We start from the raw sequence: 20,679 nt of genomic DNA on the forward strand, positions 1-20,679 counted from the left end.
ATCCAGTCATCAGAGTTAAATATATGGGCTGTGTGAACAGGTAAATTAGAAGGTTCTTTCACTCAGTTTTAATTCCTGCATTGCTGTTTCCAATATTAAGAATGTATTTCATTGTCTCACTTTCAAGGTATAGCATCTGCATCTGGCTCTCACCAATCCACAGAGAGGGGAGAGTAACAAATACTTTTTAAAAAAATAAGTATTTTAGAAGTCTGTTTTTCAGTGCTAATGCAGTATTGCAGACCTATGCCTTGGGGTGTATTTGCATTATATATATATCCTTCAAGTTATTAGTCCCTTTTCTGGCTGTCTCTATTTACATTATGGATCACTCACTCTTCGGGGGTTGCTTTTGCTAACGATCTCTAGGAGTCAGCCCGTGACAGTCTCTTATTTGGAGTACTTGTGGTAACATGTCATCTTTGATGATTCTGGTGGCTTGAATAAGGTCTTACAAAAACAAATTGATAACCGTATTGGAAAATAGAACAAGCAGAGGGTTTGCATGGCCTACTAAACAGTGCCGGTCTCAGGAGGTCAACAGCTCAGAGAACTGAACAGATACACTGGACTAAAGCTTAAAACAGTCTTCCTTTTACTTAAGCCCATAATTACTATTTTGAACGTAACTCCATTCGCTGCTGCCTGTATATAAATTCTTTGCTAATTTTCCTGTATTGGGAAGATTTTGAATGCAGTCCAGGATGAGACGGAAAAAAAAAAAAAAATGCTGACACTCCTAAATCGAATATATGTTTTTGCAATAAAGAACACTGGTCAATATACAACTGAGGAAAAACTGAAACAGATGTGAGTCCTAGAACCACAAGCGTTTGAATTTGCCCAGAAATGCTATTTTAAACACTCTATATGTTGGTCTACTGTTTTTTGTGGAATAATGCATTCTTGGCATCCTTAAAAGGTTTCAATATGTTGCAAGGTTATCCAGAAAGAAAAAAGCAAGGGGCTAACGTATCAACTTGTGCGTCGCGGCCCAGACTCACTGCGCCTTCAAGAAGCACAAGGGCCCGTATTAATTGCACTTAACACAACGAACCTTCAGTTTCCTTCATTCTCTGCAGATCGAGGCTTGCTTTTCATAAAACTGCTTTCCAAGGGGCACAGAGACACTCCATCCACAGAAGCTCAAGTCGAGAGTGGCGCACTAGCTGCAGTGCTGAACCCAAATGCACTGGTTCTGCACTAAGATTCTCTTCAAGGATAAAAGCACGTGCCTTTTCAGTTCTTCTTGGAGATGCTACACCACCAACACAGTCTAAAACAATTAAGCTACATGCATAATGCTCGAAGAATGTGAGCAATCCCATAACCAGCTTTAAGCCATCTGCTTGATTTTTTTGAGGAACATATATAGGAAAAGAGAATTCCCCTTTTGTTCTGTTACATATAGAAATCTTTTGAAGCTCCCAAATAGTTTGGTTTTGGTAAAATTCTCCACTCTTCTATTATTCTAACATGTAGTCACCCCTAAACTATCCCTCATGTTTTCTCAAAAACTCTCCACATGAAGTATCTGAAGGACAATTGAAACCACTTACCAATATACAAGTAATATTTTATTTTATATTCTATCTTCCATTTGGCATAAGCCTTTCGAAGTTTGTTTTTGAACCAGTGAAATATACAAATCACACAAGACAGACATATGTACATTAAAAGTACAGAATAAAGGCCATAGAAGATATACATAATATCTGAATGACAAGTAGAATATTTTACATTAAATAGTTTCTTTTAAAAACTAGGATTGTTAAATTCAACTCTCTTCATAAACATGAATCACTAGAAAGGAACAAAAAATCTGGTTTAGCAAATAAAAAAAAATTACTTCATGGTTTTTGTATAATAAAAACCAAAAAAGTGACATTTTAAACTAATTAGTGCTTTTTACTTTCAAGATCTTTTGCTTGCAATTCACTGCAGCGGGGGGCAGGGGGACCGAATATCCTTGTGCAATAAGAGCCACAGGTGGCCGGGCTGACCTGAGGGCCACTGAGCCTGTGAGGGCTGCAGAACATGTGTCTTCCCAAACTTCTAAAACAGCACAAAAGTCTGAGATGAGCACACAGGTGATGGTACTCTTTGCAAAGAGGTGTCCTGGTTTTTTGTTTTTGTTTTTTTTTAACTAGCTGAAGATGTTGTGAGCTGGATATTCCCTAGGGACTCGGTACAGGTGCCCTCAGGTCTAACGGGCACCAAGTTCCACCCTCCAGAGTGAACAGAGGAAAGAGAAATGCTGGCAGTGTGTTCTCTCCATCCCCACCTCTGCAGTGAACAAGTAATGCCCTCTCCAGAAAGGGTGCAGAAAACGAGGATGGACAACCAGGGGACGGAGCAGGGGAGACAAAAGGAATCTTCAAACCACCACGCCCACGACCAAGACCTTCCAGACTCCTCGGAAACACAGCTGCCTCGAGATGCTCAGCATGTAATGGCATCAGGGCCACAGCCCGAGCTCAGCTTAGAAGCCGTCGGGGAAAATCCCACTTGAATTGCAGTGGAGGACCACAAGGCTCTAGGCCAAAGAAATAACCCCAGAGTAAACTGGAACCCAGATCACTGGCTGCACCGATATAACTATATGTATATTTATATATGTATATATATATATGTTATGTACAAGAGACTGAGCTATCAGGTACCACTGAACCAACAACTGTTCAAGTCCACTGGGAGCAGTTCTCGGGACACCTGCAGAGGAGCGGGAAGCGCCAGTGGAGTCTGAACACAGGAGCAGAAGGGAGAAATGTGGCCACGCCTCCGTGACGTCCATTCGCCAAGTGATGTCATGAAAACATAGAAAACTGCTGTTCCTCGAAATAAAAGTGGTAGGGGGAATAAAATCCCTAAGTAGCAAGCTGTTTTCCAAGAGGAGCTCCTAAGGTTTCATTCCCTGTCCTACAATCAGAGGGGACCCAGCGGAGCTCCGCTTGGAAACGCGGCCGCAGCACAGCAAGGCACGAAATTGGAGGGGGCGCAGGGTCAAGGAGGGAGGGCAGAGGTCACTTTTTTCCCTCAGCTAGGTTTTCTGCTTTGGTGCAGGGCTGAACTGCACACAAGTACCTTGAAGTTCGGGTTGAGGATCTGTGAATGGAATTCATGTGTTATTTTCATTATTATCATTTATTAACCAAGTATCCCTAAGAAAATTACAGTATATTTTCCTTTATTGCCAAGCCAACCTCCCTGCCCTTCTCCAAACAAAATGTCTGGTACCAGAATCATCCAGGGATCCTTTTCCAAGTGGATAACCTGATTCTCACAACAGCTTTGAATGTTAAACCAACTGACTCAATATAAGGAGTTGTTTTTTGTTTTTTAATATCTAGGGCTTCTCTCCCTGCTCCCCAGGTTTCAGTAGCTAATAGAATGGACCCGCTATAGATGGAATGCTGCAGGACAGTGAGACATATGATAAACCTTTCTTGAAGGGATATGAGATTCTTGTTCTTAATTTTAAATACATTTTGGAAACATTTCAGGCTGGCAGCCCCTGGGAAAGAGAGGGGTGGGGTTCTCATTGTTTTGTCTGTTTCTCAAGACCTTCCGGCTCCCCAGACCGAAGAACTCCTTTTGCTCACCGCTGCTGAGTCACGCATAGCTCCGGGCCACCTCCTTGCAGTGGGGTGCTACCTGTCCCATGCGATAGCTGAGACAAAGAAAATGTTTCCTTGACCTCCAGATGTGCACACATCTCAGCAAGGGCATGTTTTATCCCCCCACCCCCCCACCCCCATCCATTATACCATCAGAACAAGTCTTGTCTTACCTTTTCAAAGATCCACAAAATAAATATTTTCTTGGTTCCCAACCCCCTTATTGCCAAATAATAATTATAATATTATTAACCACAGAGTTCTCAGATGGGAACGGGGCGGGGGGGATGGTTCCGGTTGCAACTCTTAGGGATAAAAAAAACATTAAAAAAAAAAAACCCAAACAGAATCACTGTACTTTCTATAAATAAGTGGGTCCTGGGAGCGGGGCCGGGCGGCGGGCAGGCGGCAGGGCGCCCGCTACTTGCAGACGAACTGGTCCACGATCTCCGTGCACTTCTTGCACTTGACGTAGCAGCACCAGTGGAACTTGCAGTGGCAGCGCTCGGTCTGCACCGTCTTGAACTGGTCGTAGCCGCGGCCGCAGCACATGAGCTCGCAGCCGTCCATGCCCTCGGACGTCTTGTTGCACAGGCGGCCCTGCGTGCCCAGCGAGCCGGTGCTCTCGTTGCGCACGCAGTAGTCGGGGCTGGGGTCGATGTAGACCAGGTCCTGGGTGGTGGGCGAGTTGAAGCGGCTGTTGACCTGCACCAGCTTGCCCCGGCTGTTGAGCCGCATGGCCGCCGCACTGTCGTACTTCTCCTTCAGGGCATCACCCACCTTGCGGAAGTCAGCCAGCTGCAGCCAGCACGTCTTGAGGCTGCACGAGCCTGACACCCCGTGGCACTTGCAGGCCACGTCGGCCAGGCTGTACACCGTCTGCGGGGAGAAGGGGACAGTCAGTGGGAGGCGCCCTCACCTGGGAACCCAGACCCTGGTCACCAGCTCAGTCCAGGCCACCTCTCCCTCGTCCTCCAGACCTGCAGCCTTTTGTGGCCTTCTTTAAAAATTAGTCTGCAAAATGAATCAGTTCTTAGCCCCTCATTGTTACACATCATCATCATAAACTACCTGGTTTTGAATGGGAACAAGAAACAAAACTGTTGCCTCGGCTTCTTTTTTGGAAGCAGGAGACTGCTGTCAGGTGACCACCTGGACTCCTTCAGCAGCGGTCTGTGAGGGAAGAGCTCCACCGCCCGCGTCTCAGAGAAGGAAAGGGAGGCCCAGCGAGGCGTGCTGCCGGCCCAACACTGGGAAGGAGGGGCTGTGACTGGAAGCCAGGCAGGTGCGCTCCAAGCTCACGCCATGGGTGCCCAGCTGGTAAGTAGTCAGGGTTCACATCTTTCCTCACTCTTTCTGTTCCTACTGCCATGGGGCGAGCCCTGTCCTAAAAGCCTCTCCACTCTCATCTCACCAAATCCTCCCAGCAAGGTTGTAACCTGGGTGGGACCGGACGAGGGCCCAGTGACGCAGAGAAGGTAAGCGGCCCAGACAGTCACACAGGCTGGATAGAGGGGGACCAGGCCTGGATCTCAGGTACCTTCACTCCTGCTTCCTGCACAGCCCCTATGCTCTGTGCAGGCTGAGCGCATGCACCCCGGACCCAGGCAGACACAGATTCTGTCCTGCCCCTGAATTTAGGCAAGGGCATCACCATTCCGGGCCTCCATTCCCCATCTGCAAAGGGCATTGTGGCGGTGCCAACCTCACGGCAGTGTTACAAGGGTGAAACCAAGAGATGCTGGCTTGAGGTACTGGGCGGGCAGGATGCAATCAGTAAAGCTGGTCTGCAGGGTGACGAGGGCATGGTGCTGGGCCCCTGCCAGTCCCCTGGTGCTGCAGCATGGGTCTGGGGGTGGCCGCTGCCTATCTGCAGTGCCAGCTGCCCGGTGCTGTGCCAGTGAGCCTCCTGAGCCAGCGTGCTGCTGGCAGCGGCCTGTCAGGACCTGGAGGCTGGAGCTGTGAGAAGCAGCTCCTGCCCCAGCAGCCACCCTCTCCCTCCAGGGCTTCAGACCGGGCTTTCCTCAAAGGGGCTCAAGCGAACCCCCTCCACATGAAGGGTTTCAGGCCCGTGGATAGTGTGGGAAAGGGTCCTGCAAACGTGTTTAACCTTCACTCCCCTTCGAGGAGAATCTGAAGCCTGATTCTCTTTCTAGGAGTCTAATGCTGTTTCCTGACCCAGTGTCTAGCTTTCCTCCTCTCACCCCTACGATCCTGGAGGAAAACCGTCTTCTCTGTAACCTCATCCACCAGGATCAAGCATAGTTCACTGCTCCAACTATAACATTTCCAAAAAACCTATGTATAAATGCTCATGTTAAATGAAATTATATCGAATGTGCTTTTCCCACTCCCTGACCCCACCTGTCTCCCCTTGGAAGTCCCTTGACCTGCTCTTCTTGGTTGCTAAGCTCCTGTGATTTCTCTCCATGAGAGAAACCTAGGAAATCCCCAAAGAAGGCTGAAAGCACCAGAGAGGGACACACTGGGGCCCGAGTCAGCCATACCTCTGTCCTGGAGGCATTTGTGGTCTGAGACGCTGGGCGCCCTGCATGCAGATTAAGGTGATGTGTGCTGGGTAGAGAACAGGACCAAGGTGCTAGGCTCCTGAGACAGTGGGGTGGCCGTGCCCACTCCAAGGCCTGGGCCAGCTGCAAGGGGCAGAAAGTCCACCCCTGGTATAGGCACCCCAGCAAGGGGGAGCCTCAGAGAGGAGTGGCCACACTCCCCTGGAGCAACCATCTGACCCCTCAGGCATCACAGGTAAGATTCTGCAGAGTTGAGTCCTTCTGTGATCCCCCACATAGTCAAGTTGAGAAGAAACAGGTTACCTGGAGGGATCTGGGTTCACACACTTTCCCATGTGCTCTGCTTCATTGGGTCTAGGGGCTCAGTTATCATCAAGCACTTACCGCTGGGTGACACTGAACTCAGCCCTGCGGCCGAGCCTTATTAGTTAGCACTCAGAAGTGGCCAAGTGTTGGTAACGAGGCTCAGTCTATTGTACGACTCCAGTGAGCCCTTACAGCAACCCCAAGCGACAGTGTTAATGTCCATCTAACCGGTGAGCAGATGGGGCAACGGAGGCTCAGAAACAGAGCAGGGTGTCAACCCAGATTTCTTTAATCCCCAAACCTGCAGCCCTTTACCCCTGAGCTGCAACGCCTTAGTTTAAGGAAAAAAGTGCCTGGGCTGACAGCTCCATCCCCTAATTCTCTGCCCCCACCTGGAAGTGGTTCTCCAGTCTCAGTTTCCCATCTTTTACGTGAGGGTGTGCGGCCGGGGGGCTCTCAGGTTCCTTCCTGCCCCCTGGATGTTACTCTGTGATTACCATTCCTGTTCCTCACCCCAAAACACAGAAGAGTGAGATCTCTGACCAGAAAGTTCCTGGCACCCACCTTGGGTTCTCTGAAAAAAATAATGGTCCTGGTTTTCAGTGCTGCCAAAGTCAGGAAGAGTTTTCACCCCTTCATTTTAAAGCAGCCATAAAGTGCCATGTGTTTAACCGCAGGAAAAAAAGGTCTTTCTTTTTAACTATTGTGAGGGAGCTTTTCACAGCCCCACCAGGGGAAGGAAAGAGTGAAATGGGGGATGGGGTGGGGAAGTGGGCTGCCTTGGGAGGACGTTCTCTCCGGACACTTCCGAGGCCCTCTCTCTTCCCTTCCAGGCCTGATCGTCAGACCTACGAAATTCCACCCCGTTGGTTGGAGAGTTTTCCTAGAAAAGCTCTTTTTACAAACCCTCAATCCATCAGGCCTGCTGTCGAGGACACAAGGAGGGGCACAGAGAGGGGAGCAGGTAACCCGGGAGCTGGGCGAGGGCTTGCTCAACTGGGCACCTACTGAAATAAATAACTCCCTCTCCCCGACTTAATCACAGCCACAGACTTGTTCCAGGGAGGAGGGCTGCGAACCTAAGCAGCATGTTTAGCTCTGGCCTGGCCAATTGCACTGGGGACTAATTAAAGAGGCGGAGAAAGATCTTTCTCAGGCCACTGCAGGCGCCCCTTGGCTGGAGCTGGCCACGGCAGGCTGCTTCCGCTCCAGGAGGCCTTTCTGGGGTGTGCACCCCTCTCCAGGGAGGACTGTGGGGAGCTGGCTGAGGGGAGTGGAGGGACAGAGAGGGGCAGGCAGGGGGGGAAATAGACCGGAAAAGCTAGGAAGGGAGGCGGAGACAGGAAGAGAGTCGCAGAGACACAGGGAGAGACGGGAGCCCCGGCCCCTCCCAGACCCGCGGCGGGACGGGACGCTCACCCGGCGGCCGGCCTCGTTGTTGTGCAGGTTCATCAGGATGCGTGCGCTCTCGTAGGAGCCCTTGGCGTGGATGCGCTCCCGCTCGCGGGCGTCCACGAACTCCTTGGCGAAGCGGTAGCCGTAGTCGATGTTGTCGCCGCAGCCGCCCCACAGCCAGTCCCGCGGCAGGTCCTTGGGGCGCGCGGCGCGGCTGCAGCCGCAGGTGGACAGCTCGCCCTCGCGGCAGGCGCGGCTCATGGCGTTGACCACCCCCGCGGCGCTCACCGCGTACGTGAAGGCCGTCTCGCGGCTGCCTGCGGGCGAGGACCGGTCAGCGGGCGCCCCCGACTCTGCAGCCCCAGACGGCGAACACCTACCCGGCTCCTAGAGGGGGAACTAGAAGGCCCCAGGACCCAGCCCTCCGCCCCAACACGCAGAAACCAGCCAGGAGGGTATTAACACCCACACACCCCCACCTCTGCTCTGCCATTTCACGCAGAGCCCAAGGCGGGATGCTCAGAGATGGATTGTTCTATACACCTCTTCTGAAAATAACCCAAATGCCTAGGAAAGAAGTCACCAAGGGAAGAAAACACACAATTGGGGTAGACTTCTTGACACTTATTTTAAACATTTGTTACTATTTTCATTCTGAGTGACCCACAGCACAGGAGCACAGAGGCTCAGAGCCACTGAAAGCCCTGGGCCCCCAGGGAAGCCACACACTGCAGCCGCCCCTCCCTTCCCGCTCCTGTGGCCCCACTGGTAGTAACCTGGCTTCCCCTTCCTCCATTTGCAGCATCAAGTCTGACTCAGAACAAGGCTCCTGACTTCCCCAGAGGATATTTATCAACCGGTTCCTAGAGAGTTACAAATGAAACTCTCGACTCTTCTCAGTTCCCAAGCTGACCGGCCTGATGCTTCTCACTCAAGAAGGTATCTTACTTGCACAACAGCCTGCCGTTCTTTAATGTCACTTCTGCGACTCCGCAGCAGCCTCTGACTCCAAGTGTCAGGAAGACAACACAAAGAGGGGGAAAATACAGCCTTAAGGAGAAAAGAAGAGAAAGGTTCTCCTTCCCTAAAACTTGTAAAGAATATCTCCCTGTCAAGCAGTTCTATAGGAGCCCTATTTGTATGGAGAAAAACGGAGGTGAGGATAGACTATCTTAATTTCCAGTTTCCACTTGTACCCAGACACATTTCTACATGGGACAAGAAGTCACTTAATGAAAGTGTCATACTACGAGGGAGAAGGGTTAATACCCGGCCAGCTGAAGCTGGGCCTAGAGGCATGGGGTGATGAGGGGGCCTCATTTTCCTCAACTATAAAATAAGCGTATTGAATTAGATGCCCAGGGGGAAAAGGCCCCTTCTGACACTGGGATCCCTGTACCAGGATCAGTTTCTCTTAAAGAGCTTTTTTTGGTGGGGGTAGGGACCATAGTACTCAGGGGCCATCCTGCAGGAGGGTGGCTCTGCCAACTCGGGGAACCTGCAGTCTGCCCTTCCTTTGAGCTTCTGCCCCTCAATCTGCGACCACTTGTGATTCCCCTCTCAGAAATGTTGATGGCTCTGATTTACCAAACCTTCCCCCCAACATTGTAAAAAATGAATAACTTGAGGAGTGTGCTGGTGGTTGGCAGGAGGATCCAGAAAGTTCCTGTGGGGGTGTTCCATCTATCTATCTAGTTGAATTAGCAAGGCAGAGAACATCAAGGGAGTGGTGAGAAATGAGGAAAGCAGACAGATCCTAGGGAGTGATCTGAGGATTAACACTGATAGTACAGAAAAGCCTGTGGACGGGAGACTCGTAGAATACAGAGGTAGCTTGAGGAAGAGATAAACCATCCTCTGGAGACAGAGGAAGAGAAAAAACACTGTCCTGCATACAGAGAGCATCAAAGGGATTTTATACAAAGCACGACAGTGCTATTCTTGACCATTTTCTTTTTTTGTCCCAGAAATCAAACCTGGTAGCAATCTCTAAGCTAGCTGGTCACTGCAGGGAAAACGTCAGCACGAGAAGTGCTCTCTGGCTGCAGCGTGGGGACCCAGTCCTGGAAGCAGCACTGCATCCGGTGACAGCTCCGCCCTGAGAGATCAGCCTCTCCTGTCCTCACCCTCTGGGGACGGCGCCTCTCTTACACATCTTTTCACAGCAGGCAAACAAAGACAAGCCGGAGACAAAAGCTGGAAGGAAAGGCTAGCATGATGAAAAATGAGGAAGTTTTCATAATGAAGAGGCGACTGTGTACAGCGCCTGGACTGGCCTCTCGAGAATGTAGGTGAGCGCTTGGGGGTGGCAGCCTGCGTCTCAGACACTGGCCTCATCATAGGGTCTCTCAGGGAGGAGAGCCAGCTTCCACGTCCCTGGTGACCTCCATGCTCTGGAGTGGGCACCCACACACTTCGCATCAAAGGTGTTTCAAAATTTCCCTTAGCTCATTCTCATCTAACAAACCCTAAAGCAGAAAAGTGAAAATGAAGGAACTTTTCCACCATTGGGGTGGGGTTAATGTTCCTCTTCCATAAAAATCGATTGAGTTTTCATCTCTCTCTCTAAGGCCCTGTGTTCCACCATGAGCCACCCTGCAGCAGCTGTCTGCTCTGAGAGCTCGGCCACCTGAGGACCCTTTGGCGAGGGGGCCTTGGGGATGGTTGGACCCAGGAGGGCTCCCTCCTCTGGGGCCATCACGAGCGTCCACTCCTGCCTACTACCCATCAACCGAGACGGTGCCACACAGCTAAGGACCAGAGAGTCGACAGGGGACAATTAAACACAGGCCTTTGTACCAGGGGTTCTGCTTGTTCCCTGAGGAAGCAGGCTCTTTGAATCTTGGACCACATTTTAAATAAATCTTCAGCAGAGCTCAAATCCACTTAGCAAATGATAGCTTATTCTGAACATTTTGGCCCCAAACAGGCTACATACAAAGAGGATCTTAAATCAAAGCTGTGTTCCAGTGACTATACAGAAAAACAGTTCCAATTGCTGTTTTCCTTCCTTGTTACCATCAGAGGTATATGATTTTCACTAACTCATACACATGGGGAAAACTCCCAAAGTTTGAGAGGAAGGCAGATAGAGGGAACACATAAGGCCAAGGTGAAGAGAAAGCTGAGAGGTTACTGTGATATAGCTGACAAAGATGTTTTTGGATCACTCACAATATCATCAAAATGCAGGAGAATTAAATCTTCACTACACCCCGAGTTAACCACATAAGGCAGCCCATATTTGGGGAAAACTCCTGTGTTCCTGAAGCTTAATTCCTAGATTCAGGTCCCAGAATATGCATTAGCACATTTTAATCATTAACAGGAAAGCCCTAGGAGGCTCTGTAGGCTGAGGCTGCAGACCGTTCTCCCATTCAATTAGAGGAATGGTTTCCAGTCCTGTATTATTTTTTTAGTTTATGAAGCCACTTGGCTCAAACATCCACTGACAACTCTTTTTTGTTCTCAATGAATGCACTTTTCAGGGTTTTTTTAAAAAGCATTTTATCCATCCGTGACGGACATTAAGCCAACTTTTTATCTTCAGTCAGTATAAATAGTTAATTGCTTTGATAAATTGCTTCTTATTTTAGGAGTCACTGCAGTCATATTAATTATATGGGCTTGTTTGCATAAAAGTAAAGAGACCAAAAATATTCACTAGCAAACACACACAGGACCACATCTGTCAGACTGTAGCCTACGCTATTCAACCAAACCAGAGGCAGACTGATTTTCCAAATTCTTTGCCTTTAGCCCAGTTTTAGTGCCACCTTCTCCCTGAATAGAATAACAAGTTCAACAACACATTTAAAAATAAAGAACTGGACTGTGAAAGATATATTGAACACTTTTAAGTTTCCAGGATGCCCTTTGAAGCAGGTGTTCTTATATCAATGGCCAATACAAATGTAAATTGGATCACTTCTAATTAAAATTCTTCCTGGGACTAAAAGTAAAGTGGCTAACATATATCTCGATAGATAGATAGCTTTAGGAAATATCTGTATTAGGAAAATTAAAACCTTACTTACATGCCGCTCATCCAGCATTCTGCAAGATGGCAATTTTCAGTTTGATGTCTGGGCCATCTGAATTGTGGCTTAGGTTAGGAAACTTCTAACAGTTAAGAGTTTTGAAGTTTAAGGACAGAAATGACTCAGATTTCCCCATCTACTTTTGTGAAACCAAAATAAGTGTTCCGGTACTATTTTACACAAAATGCTTTTTAGGAAAATTAAGTGATCAGAAAAATCAAGGTGTAGTTGATGCCCACCCCCTCCTGATCTAATTCAAAAAGTCCAAAACTTATCATTAGACATCTAGAGGACAGGCACGAACACAGCCATAATGACAGAAGTCCCAGGCCGCCACCCTGCTGGAAGAGTCCCATCAGAGGAAGCTCTAAGTAAAACACTAGAGACGTTTCCTAGGAGAAGAGTTTCTATGTAGTTAACAATATCTGAAACGACTTCCTACCGATCTGCATGACCCTGCCGAAGACAGAGGTGTTATCCACGGTGCTGCAGTTCCACCGCCGGTGTCGGAACTGATACTGGCACTCCTTGATGCCCGTCTTGGCGCCCTCTCCAATGTACTGCATGTGGTCCTGATACAAGTGGCAGAGTTTCTTCTGTCCTTGGGAAAGTCCTGCCAGTTGGCTGCAGAGAGGCTGCGCTCCTATGATATATACTTCTGACATCTGAACAGGGTTATTCATACCTAGCGACCTAAAAAGGGGGGGAGATGTGCATTCAAGATTTACGTGAACTCTCAAGGTGGGCCCCCTGAAAACATGTCAGCAATACAGAAGTTTAAGCACACAGATGCTTTTTCTCTCCTGCTTGTCCTCATGACAAAGTATGAGACGGGCTTCATAGAACTCCTCTGTTTAAACTCCACTCAGAAAACGGAGGCATTGTATAGCCCCTATCCCGCCATCTGGCTTCTCAGCTAGAGTTCTCACTCCCCTCCTTGCCCCTTTCTGCCATATCCCTGAACCAAAATTTCTGATATTCCACACCAGAAATGGGGTAAAAGGCAGTCGGGGGGGGGGGGGGGATGGGCGTCTGACGAGAGAAAATGACTCACTTTGCCCCACAAATTGGACCGATCTGCTTGAAAATGTATGAATACCGAAAGCAGACACAATTCGACACGGGTAGGAGATAGCAGTTCCTTTTGACTGATGGACGAAACAGGAGGACAAGTATACAGACGGAAGAAAATTCACCCTGTTCTGGACATTTTAAAAGGGCTCCTTATGTGACTGTGAGGGACCCAAGACAGAGTATCCGGGGAACAGAAGTCATGTTTGACAGAAAAACACTGTTCATTTACAGTAAAAAAAAAAAAAACCAGAACGCAGTCAAAAATAATCCTCTAGATATAATGCAGTCTACCCTCTAGGCCCCTACCAGCAAGAAACCCGCATTTAGGGACACTGAACTACTCAAGATAACCTCTTTTGATTAAATTTCAAGCCCCCAGTACTTCCCCACTTGGAGTTTAGCTATCTTCCTAGTAACTCTGCCTACCTTAGACCCTGAAAATTAGTGACCTCAAGTGACAGAAAATAAGTGTTGGAACTCACTTTTACTACCTAGAGGTAGCAAAAGCACATTTTATAGATGGGCTTACAATTATTAGAGAAGTGAATTCTGGTTTCCCTTAATTACATGATGTACTACAAGCATAATCTGAACCTCAAAAAAAACCAAAAGTTAAATTTATAGCTTCTATTCCCTATGGAGCTCAAGATAAGCTTCACAGTGTTAAAAATTAGCAAAAATTTTAATTCACAAAATTTAAAGAAAAATTTGATTTAAAGATACATTTTTATGTTCATATATACACACATATATAAATATATATAATATATGTGTGTGTGTGTGTGTTACATAAATGCACCCAAATTCACGACTTGAGAATCCTGCAGCATTCATTATACAATACAAACGCATCTTAAAGCGAAAGAATATGCATAGAGGATAAACTTACCACCAAGAATTAGCTTCTATTACAACCTGGGCGAAGGAGAGAAATATGGCCAAAGCCATTAGGAAGAACTTGGAAGACATTGCCCTTGCAGCCGTCCCCCAAGCAACTCCTGGGCTTAATATTCCAATCGACTTCTGGAGAGGGAAGAAAGGAGCAGATGTTTATTGCCTCTCAGATAATTTTCAAGCATACAAGTTTAAACAACGGAAGCATCCGGGATCTCTCAAGTTTACTGTTGATTGACTGCGCTTCTCCTCCGTGAGTTTTTTGATGGCAAGATATAGGCAGTTTCTTTTTCCAAATTAATCCACCCACGCAACCTCACCAGGAAATCTGATTTCGCTGGGATCCTGCGCGCGGGGCACGCCAGCGATTACAAACATGTCTCAATGCTGTTGAGTCAAAGCCCCGGTGCCAGGCGCTGCCTCCTTCCTGCTTGCTCGCGTCCTGCACCCCCTCGCTCCCCTCTAGTTTCGCGCTGTGCTGAGTCCCTCCTCGGGAGTTCACTCGGGGACCCGCTGCCACCCTCGTCCTCTCCCCGACCTGGGCCGAGCAACAAGTGGAGCCGGAATTAATTCCATGGGCGAGAGGAGCGCGAAGGCGAGTGAAGCGCGCCGCCGGCGGCTGCGGAGGAGGCGGGGTGGCCGGCGCGGGGGTGGGGGGTGGGGGCAGCACGCGGGAGGGAAGGGCAAGGGGTGGGGGGCGAGGCCCCCGGGAGCGGCGCGCGCGGGAGTGCCCAGCTGGGAAATGCAGCTCTGAATTAACATCATCAGTTTCATAATCAGTTTACGGCCCGCTCCGGGGCTAGCCGCTTCCATAGCGGGCAAGGCAGCCTGGGTTTCCTTAAACCGCTCTTCGGCCAGACTGGAGTGGGGAGAAGCAGATGGGGGCACACGGGGCATAAGAGGATGGGCGAGCTGCTCTCCCAACGCAGGAAACCGGAAACCAGTGCCCTCTCTCTGCCTTCGGCCTCCGCCTTGGAGTGTATCCCAGAGGAGGGATACACCCCCCCAACCCCAGCCCCGCTGTCCGAGGAGAGGAGAGGGGCTCCCTTCCCGGCCCTCCCCACAGCTCTCCCCCAAAATCTGATCTCACTCCCACTACCGCTCCCTCCAGTCCCCACTTATAGCAGCTGCCACGGAGAAAGGGGAAAGGAAGCCGAGGGGACTCTAGTTTCCTTTGGTCCTGGTCTGGAGTTCATCATCTCGCCATCGGGGCACCTTGAGCGTGGTCTTGAAACTCCGCTACCCAACCCTCCAGCCCAATTCGGACGCGGTTGGGTCAGTCCCGCAAGATGAGAGTGCAGGGTGAGGCCCGGGCCGGGCCGGTGCGAAGGAGCCCCCGGCTGGGCCAGAGATGCGCTGGCTCCCGCGCCTCGGCCGAGCCCCTGGCTTCCAGGGCGCAGAGGGCCTCGGCAGCAAAGATTCCCGTCGTCAAGAATTTCGGGGGCCGGGGACAGCCTTGGAGGTTTCCGCCGCCGTCCTCCCCACTGGTGACTTCTCCACCTGTAGGCGGCGGCGGAGCGAGACAGCGGCGGGTGGGAGGAACGGCTTTCCAAAATCCCCTTTACATCTCTGATAAGAGTAACCCTGCCGCGCTGCGCCACCCTCGGCTGCCAAGGGAGCCCCTTCCTCGGAAAAGAAAATGTGAACCTCCTCCAGGCTGCAGAAGGGCCTGGGCTGGAACCGGCACCAGGAAAGACTGGGGGGACCGAGGCAGCGGTGGAGACGCGAAGGGGCTGAGGAGCGCGCCTCGGCTTTCCCTTGCCAGCCTCCCTTTTGGCCCGGATTCCTCGGGGCTTCTCTAGAGGAAATGCTTATGCGGTCCTCAGTGCCCGCCACCCAGAGCTCCGCGCCCGAGGTCCACTCATCCCTAAAACGTCGCAAAGCTGGGGGGCGCATGCCGCAGAAGAGAAGCCTGGGGTTTCCCCAGCCCAGGAGAGAGAAGGCTCGGTCTTCCTCCCCACCCCCGCCCGAAGTGTCAAGTTTCCTCTAGGGGAGGGGGTAGCTCGCGAGGGCTGCCTTCTCGAGCGGCCCAAGCTGCGAAGTCAACTCTCTCCATCGGGGGCCAAGGCCGCGCGCGTGCACACACTCATACACACTCACACTCCGGCACATTCACACACTCACTCGTGCACAGACACACACGCTCTCCGACGTGCTTCCCAGGCGCAGGCAGAGACCGCGCTGCGGGACGCGCGCACTTTTCCAGCTTTCCGACGGGCGGGGCACTCGGGGCGGGGCGCGGGCAGCGCAGAAATTGATAACAGATTCCGCGGATTACTGCGGATCTCTTTGTTAGAAGAGAAGCCACACAAACCGATCCCACTCTCGGCCCGACGACCTCGGGGAGAAGCCACTCGTTTACAGAACTGGGGCCAAAATGGGAGCGGGGCAGTTGGCTTCCGCGACGCGGGTCTCTAAGCCCAAGGCTGGGAGTAGGCCGGGGGTATCCCGAAGGGAATCTGCCGGGAGAGCCCCGCGAGTCGCGTCTCCACTTAACCCGCGCGCTTGCCCGGAAACAGCTTGGCCCTCTTCCCGCTCCAATCCCCCGTGCAACCCAGAAAAGGCCCCACAAGTTTTAAAGACTGAAGGAACCCACAGCCAACTCACTGATACATCGAACTGTAGGGTAAACGTCCCTGCCTGTTTACCAAGAGAACTGATCCAAAAAGGACAAAATAAGACCTCTCAGGAGACAGTAACACGCAGGGTAAAAAGTTCTGGGCAGAAGCTGAATTCACCGAAGAAAGACCAGGCTAAAAATTCTGAACAATTTCAGGGTCCGAGAAAATGGACTTTGTAAGGATACTTGGAATCTGTTTCTAGTGCGCGTCAGAGAGGAGGGCTGCGGGCATTTGAGAGGTTCAAGCGCAAGGGAGGGGTGAGGTGGGGGTAGGGCGTTTGCGCGCCCTTGTTTCCAGCCCCAGAACAGACCCACGTAGAGTCGGCTTATACTGTCTCTCCTCCAAACCCTTCCCCGCTGGATTAAAAGTGTCCCTACCCCTTCTTTATCAACTGGTGTGCGGGCCGAGAATCCTCTAGAGAACTTTGGGGGGCGGCAGAAAGACTGGGAAAGCACGCCCACGTCGGAGGCCAGAAGCGCCTAAAAAGAAATTCCCTCGAGGCAGGGAGAAAATTCTCGCCCCTCAGCCACTGGCGCTACCTCACTCGGCCTGGGCAGCCCCTTCCACTTCACGTCCAGCCCCAGCCCCCAGGCCCTAGTCTCTGGAAGCGGAAATGATGGAGAAACTGGGAGAATATATTAGATTGACCTGGGCTCGCGGTGGCGAAAAGCACAGGAAACTCTTAAGAATCCCAGCTCTTAGTGGGAGATAAATTTTGTTTTCCCCACTTCAATCTCTCCCGAAAGCAAGGAGAGAGAGATGGAGAAAACTGCAGGAGAAAAATTCAGGGGGAGCCACAAAGTTGGGGAACGCGAGGAGAAGCGGAAGGGGATGGTAGGCTGAAAGGAGGTCCATTTTGGGGGAGCCCAGGAGGAGCCCGCGCTCCCCCAGGCCTCTAGCCTGGAGCAAGAGAGCCGGAGCTGCCCCTAGCCACCCGGATGTATCCACAGCACTGAGGGTCGGAAGGGGTGGGGGAGCCAAGGGAGGAGGTGGAGGAGGGAGTTCCTTGAGCCCAAATCAGTGCAAGGAAGGTGTGCGGCTTCTGACTGCCCTGACTCAGAAGGGACACCAAGTCGGGTACCAAGGAGTCTCCGAGGGAAGGACAGTGGCCAAGTCTCGTTCTCTTGCCGGCCTCACCTCATCCATCCTCAGACAAGATCTCCAGACTGCAAGGCAACTCTCTCTCTCTCACACACACACACGCACCTGGGGGGACCAGGGAAGAGAGGGAAACATCACTTCTACCTTCCCCAGATCTCTAGGCACAGCCTATCAACTCTGTCCCAAAGAACTGTTTGTCGGCGGAAGGAAAGAGAAGGGAAATGACAGAACGCTTCAACACCCATTTTCCAGAGGTGGTTTCAACTCCACTTTTTAATAGACAAGAAACTGAGGTCGAGAGCGAAAAAGAAGCGCTGGTCCTCGGCTACAGGGTGAACCAGTGAGGGCCTCAAGACCAGACCCGAGAGTTCCTAGGGGGACCCTCCTGCTCCTTAATGTGCCCGGGAGAAGGGGTACCAACCCTTCTTCCACTCGCCCGAGCCCCATTCGCTGGGTCGGACACTTGGCCCCTTACTAATGCAGCCACGCAGGGCAGCATGTCCTCTGGAGGCCTCCGAGGGGCCTTCCTGGGAGAGTGGGACCTGGAGATCCGAAGGGATGTTCTTGTAAAGCCAGAGGTGGGAGGAGGAGGCGAGCAAGCTGCCTGCCCAGCCAAGACACAGGCTCCAAGATGTCCTACCTCAAGGCAGCCAACAGGGGGCAGCCGGCACCGCACAGCGAGAAAGAAAAAGGCAGAGGACTAGCTGAACTCCGGCAGACGGTGCTAACCCCTTGTGCACCAGAGCGCTCGGTTGAGCCGAGGGAAACGCAAGGGACTGTGACCGAGCCTCCTGGGGAGGAAGGGTCTTCCTTTGTGGCACCGGTCCTGGCTGAGGATTTAATATGTGCAAGACCCGAGAACAACTGGCCCTTCACTCTCCACAACATGCAGGGCACAGATCCACACACTGGGACACACAATGTCCACTGCCTGCACACCCTCGGCTCCCCACAGAGTTTGTCTAGAAGCAAAATCTCTGCATCTGGCCGGAGTAGCCTTGAACGTTGGCAGGAGGGCAGTGGGTGAGGAGGTGTGATCCCACCACTGACTCCAAGTGACTTCCAAACAGCGAGCTGTCCATCTAAAGAAAGACGGGAGACGAGAAGGGGCCCCCATGCCAGACTGCGATTGGAGAGTAAAACAGGCCACGGGGTCTCCAAGTTGTGGGTTTTTCTACAAACTTCTTTGGGGGGTGCTTTAGGAAACATCTGAATTCCAATCCCAAAGATATTTTCTAGAAAACTTGAAAGTGGAGAATCAAGAAAAATGAAAATAAGGATCGAAGCTTGGAGGACAGAGAGGAAAAATTGTTTGGAAAATAGCTAGTTATACTGCAGGAAATGTTAACTTTTCGTAAAAGTGAACTCTCGGTGACCCTCGGAGTGTGTGACTCGGCTTTAACATACAACTGACAATTAAAACAAACAAGAGTTCACAAACTGCCCCCTGCCCGCTCTCCCAATCCGGAGGCCCAAATGTTTCTAAAGGACAAGGAGGATTCCGCACGGGGGGCCGGGGTGCGCTCTCCCAGTGGACCAAATTAGAGCAACCACCGCCAGCCCTCCCCACCCCCATCACCGCTGCAAAGTGCGGAGTTCACCCAGTGGCGGCTAATAATGCTAATAACAGGACCCCATCCCTGCGCCAGGGTGCGAGCTGGCCCCCTGCCAGGCACTCTTAAAGGCACAGGGCCTGCTGCGCTTGGGTTCCCCGGCTGCGTTGAGCCGGCAACCTGGCCTCTGGCAGCAGAGGGCGGGGGTACGAGGCTCAGGAATAGTCGGCTCCTGGTCTGGCTTCACGGTCTCTCAACCAAGGAGTCCCCTTCCCCTTTCTGAGCCCCGGCCACCCACCCTCTCGGGGTCCGCGCCAGTGGGCGCTTGGTAAATATTTGTTGAATTGAATCATTATCCTGTTACTGAAATATACATACTAAGCTACACTTGAGTTTCTCAGGGCAAAAGGAAAGTCGTCTGCGGACCTCTCAGTTTTTCTGCGCTGTCTCTACCCCACTTTTTCTCCAAAGTCTAAAAAAGTTTGCAGAACTTTTGGTGGGACAAGAAGAGGTCTGTCTCCTGGGAGACCGAGGTAGTGCACGGGGATGGGGGGAGGGCGAAAGGGTAGGGGTCTCTGCCAGCTACGCGGGGGGTTCTAGCGTCTCCAGAGGTAGGAGAAATGGAGGGGGGTTAGGGAGAGGTGGGGGGGGTCAGTTAACTTCCAAAAGAAAACAATGTAAAGAAAAATAGAAGTGAGGGGCCTCGGCGGCACAGAGAACACCTACCTTCATTGCGAGGGGGAGGGGGGCGCGGAGAGGAAGTCGCCACCAGAGCCGAAGAACCGGAGCGGAGCGTCCTCGTTAAGCCTGAGGAGACGATCCTGCGCAGAGCTGCGGCTTCCTCCAGGGCTCGTCCGGCAGGCTCTGGGGACTGGAGCCTAAGCCGTCACTAGCGTTCGAGTCTGGGTGCCCGAGCCAGAGTAGCGCTGGGATGCGCGCGGGAACCGAGGGGGCGCCGAAGTCCGCCTGCCGGCAGCAGGAGCAGGGCCCGGCCGGCGCGCAACAAGGGAGCCGCGGGTCCGGCGAGGGCGCGCAGGCGACTGTTCCTCGGCGAGGCGCTCCCTCTCCAACGTCCATCAGCGACGGCGGTAATTAGGGCTTTCCAACCCCAAATGTGGGCGTGATTGTGCAAAAGACTTTACAACAAATAATAAAAAAAAAATTCTTCACAAGAGGGTGAAAAAAAATGCCCCACAACTCAACTCTGGCCCGGGGCGGGGTGTGGGGGAGGTGATCCCTGCGCCCAGGTGCCTCCGGTTCATTCACACCAGGATCCTGCACTTTTGGTGGCTCACGCCTCCCGATCGCCAGCTCCTCCTCTATGAGTCTGAGTCTGTAGCCGAAACGTCTGCTTCCAGGCGCTGATCCCGCGGCTGCGAGTGAGTGTGTGGACGTCTGTGTACACACACAGACACACACCCAAACACACCCCCGACACACACGCGCACTGCAGCTTGGGGGCCACAGAACAATCAGACGCGCACGGTTTTTTCTCCTGGAGATGCCGCTGAAAACGCTCCAGTCGTCATCCGAGCTGCCAGAGTCAGCGC

General features: G+C 51.6%; 1 protein-coding gene across 1 annotated transcript; it reads right to left on the bottom strand.

Annotated features, from left to right (window-relative positions):
* Positions 1–4,037: 4,037 nt before the first annotated feature.
* Positions 4,038–19,942, bottom strand: WNT5A (Wnt family member 5A). Its single transcript, XM_052644007.1, has 5 exons — positions 19,856–19,942; positions 13,850–13,983; positions 12,329–12,579; positions 7,871–8,163; positions 4,038–4,496 (listed from the first exon to the last, which is right to left on the bottom strand). The coding sequence occupies exons 1-5, from the start codon at positions 19,859–19,861 to the stop codon at positions 4,038–4,040; spliced, it is 1,143 nt and encodes a 380-aa protein (XP_052499967.1). The 5' UTR covers positions 19,862–19,942.
* Positions 19,943–20,679: the final 737 nt, after the last annotated feature.

The sequence above is a fragment of the Budorcas taxicolor genome, chromosome 1 (assembly GCF_023091745.1).
Source record: "Budorcas taxicolor isolate Tak-1 chromosome 1, Takin1.1, whole genome shotgun sequence".
NCBI classification, from domain to species: Eukaryota; Metazoa; Chordata; class Mammalia; order Artiodactyla; family Bovidae; genus Budorcas; species Budorcas taxicolor.

What these genes read in the sequence shown, in the direction of transcription:
- WNT5A (XM_052644007.1), bottom strand. An exon ending in ATAGAAGCTAATTCTTGGTG is followed by an intron (nt 12,580 to 13,849) that starts GTAAGTTTATCC and finishes CCCCCTTTTTAG; the next exon opens with GTCGCTAGGTATGAATAACC. An exon ending in ACAACGAGGCCGGCCGCCGG is followed by an intron (nt 4,497 to 7,870) that starts GTGAGCGTCCCG and finishes TTCTCCCCGCAG; the next exon opens with ACGGTGTACAGCCTGGCCGA.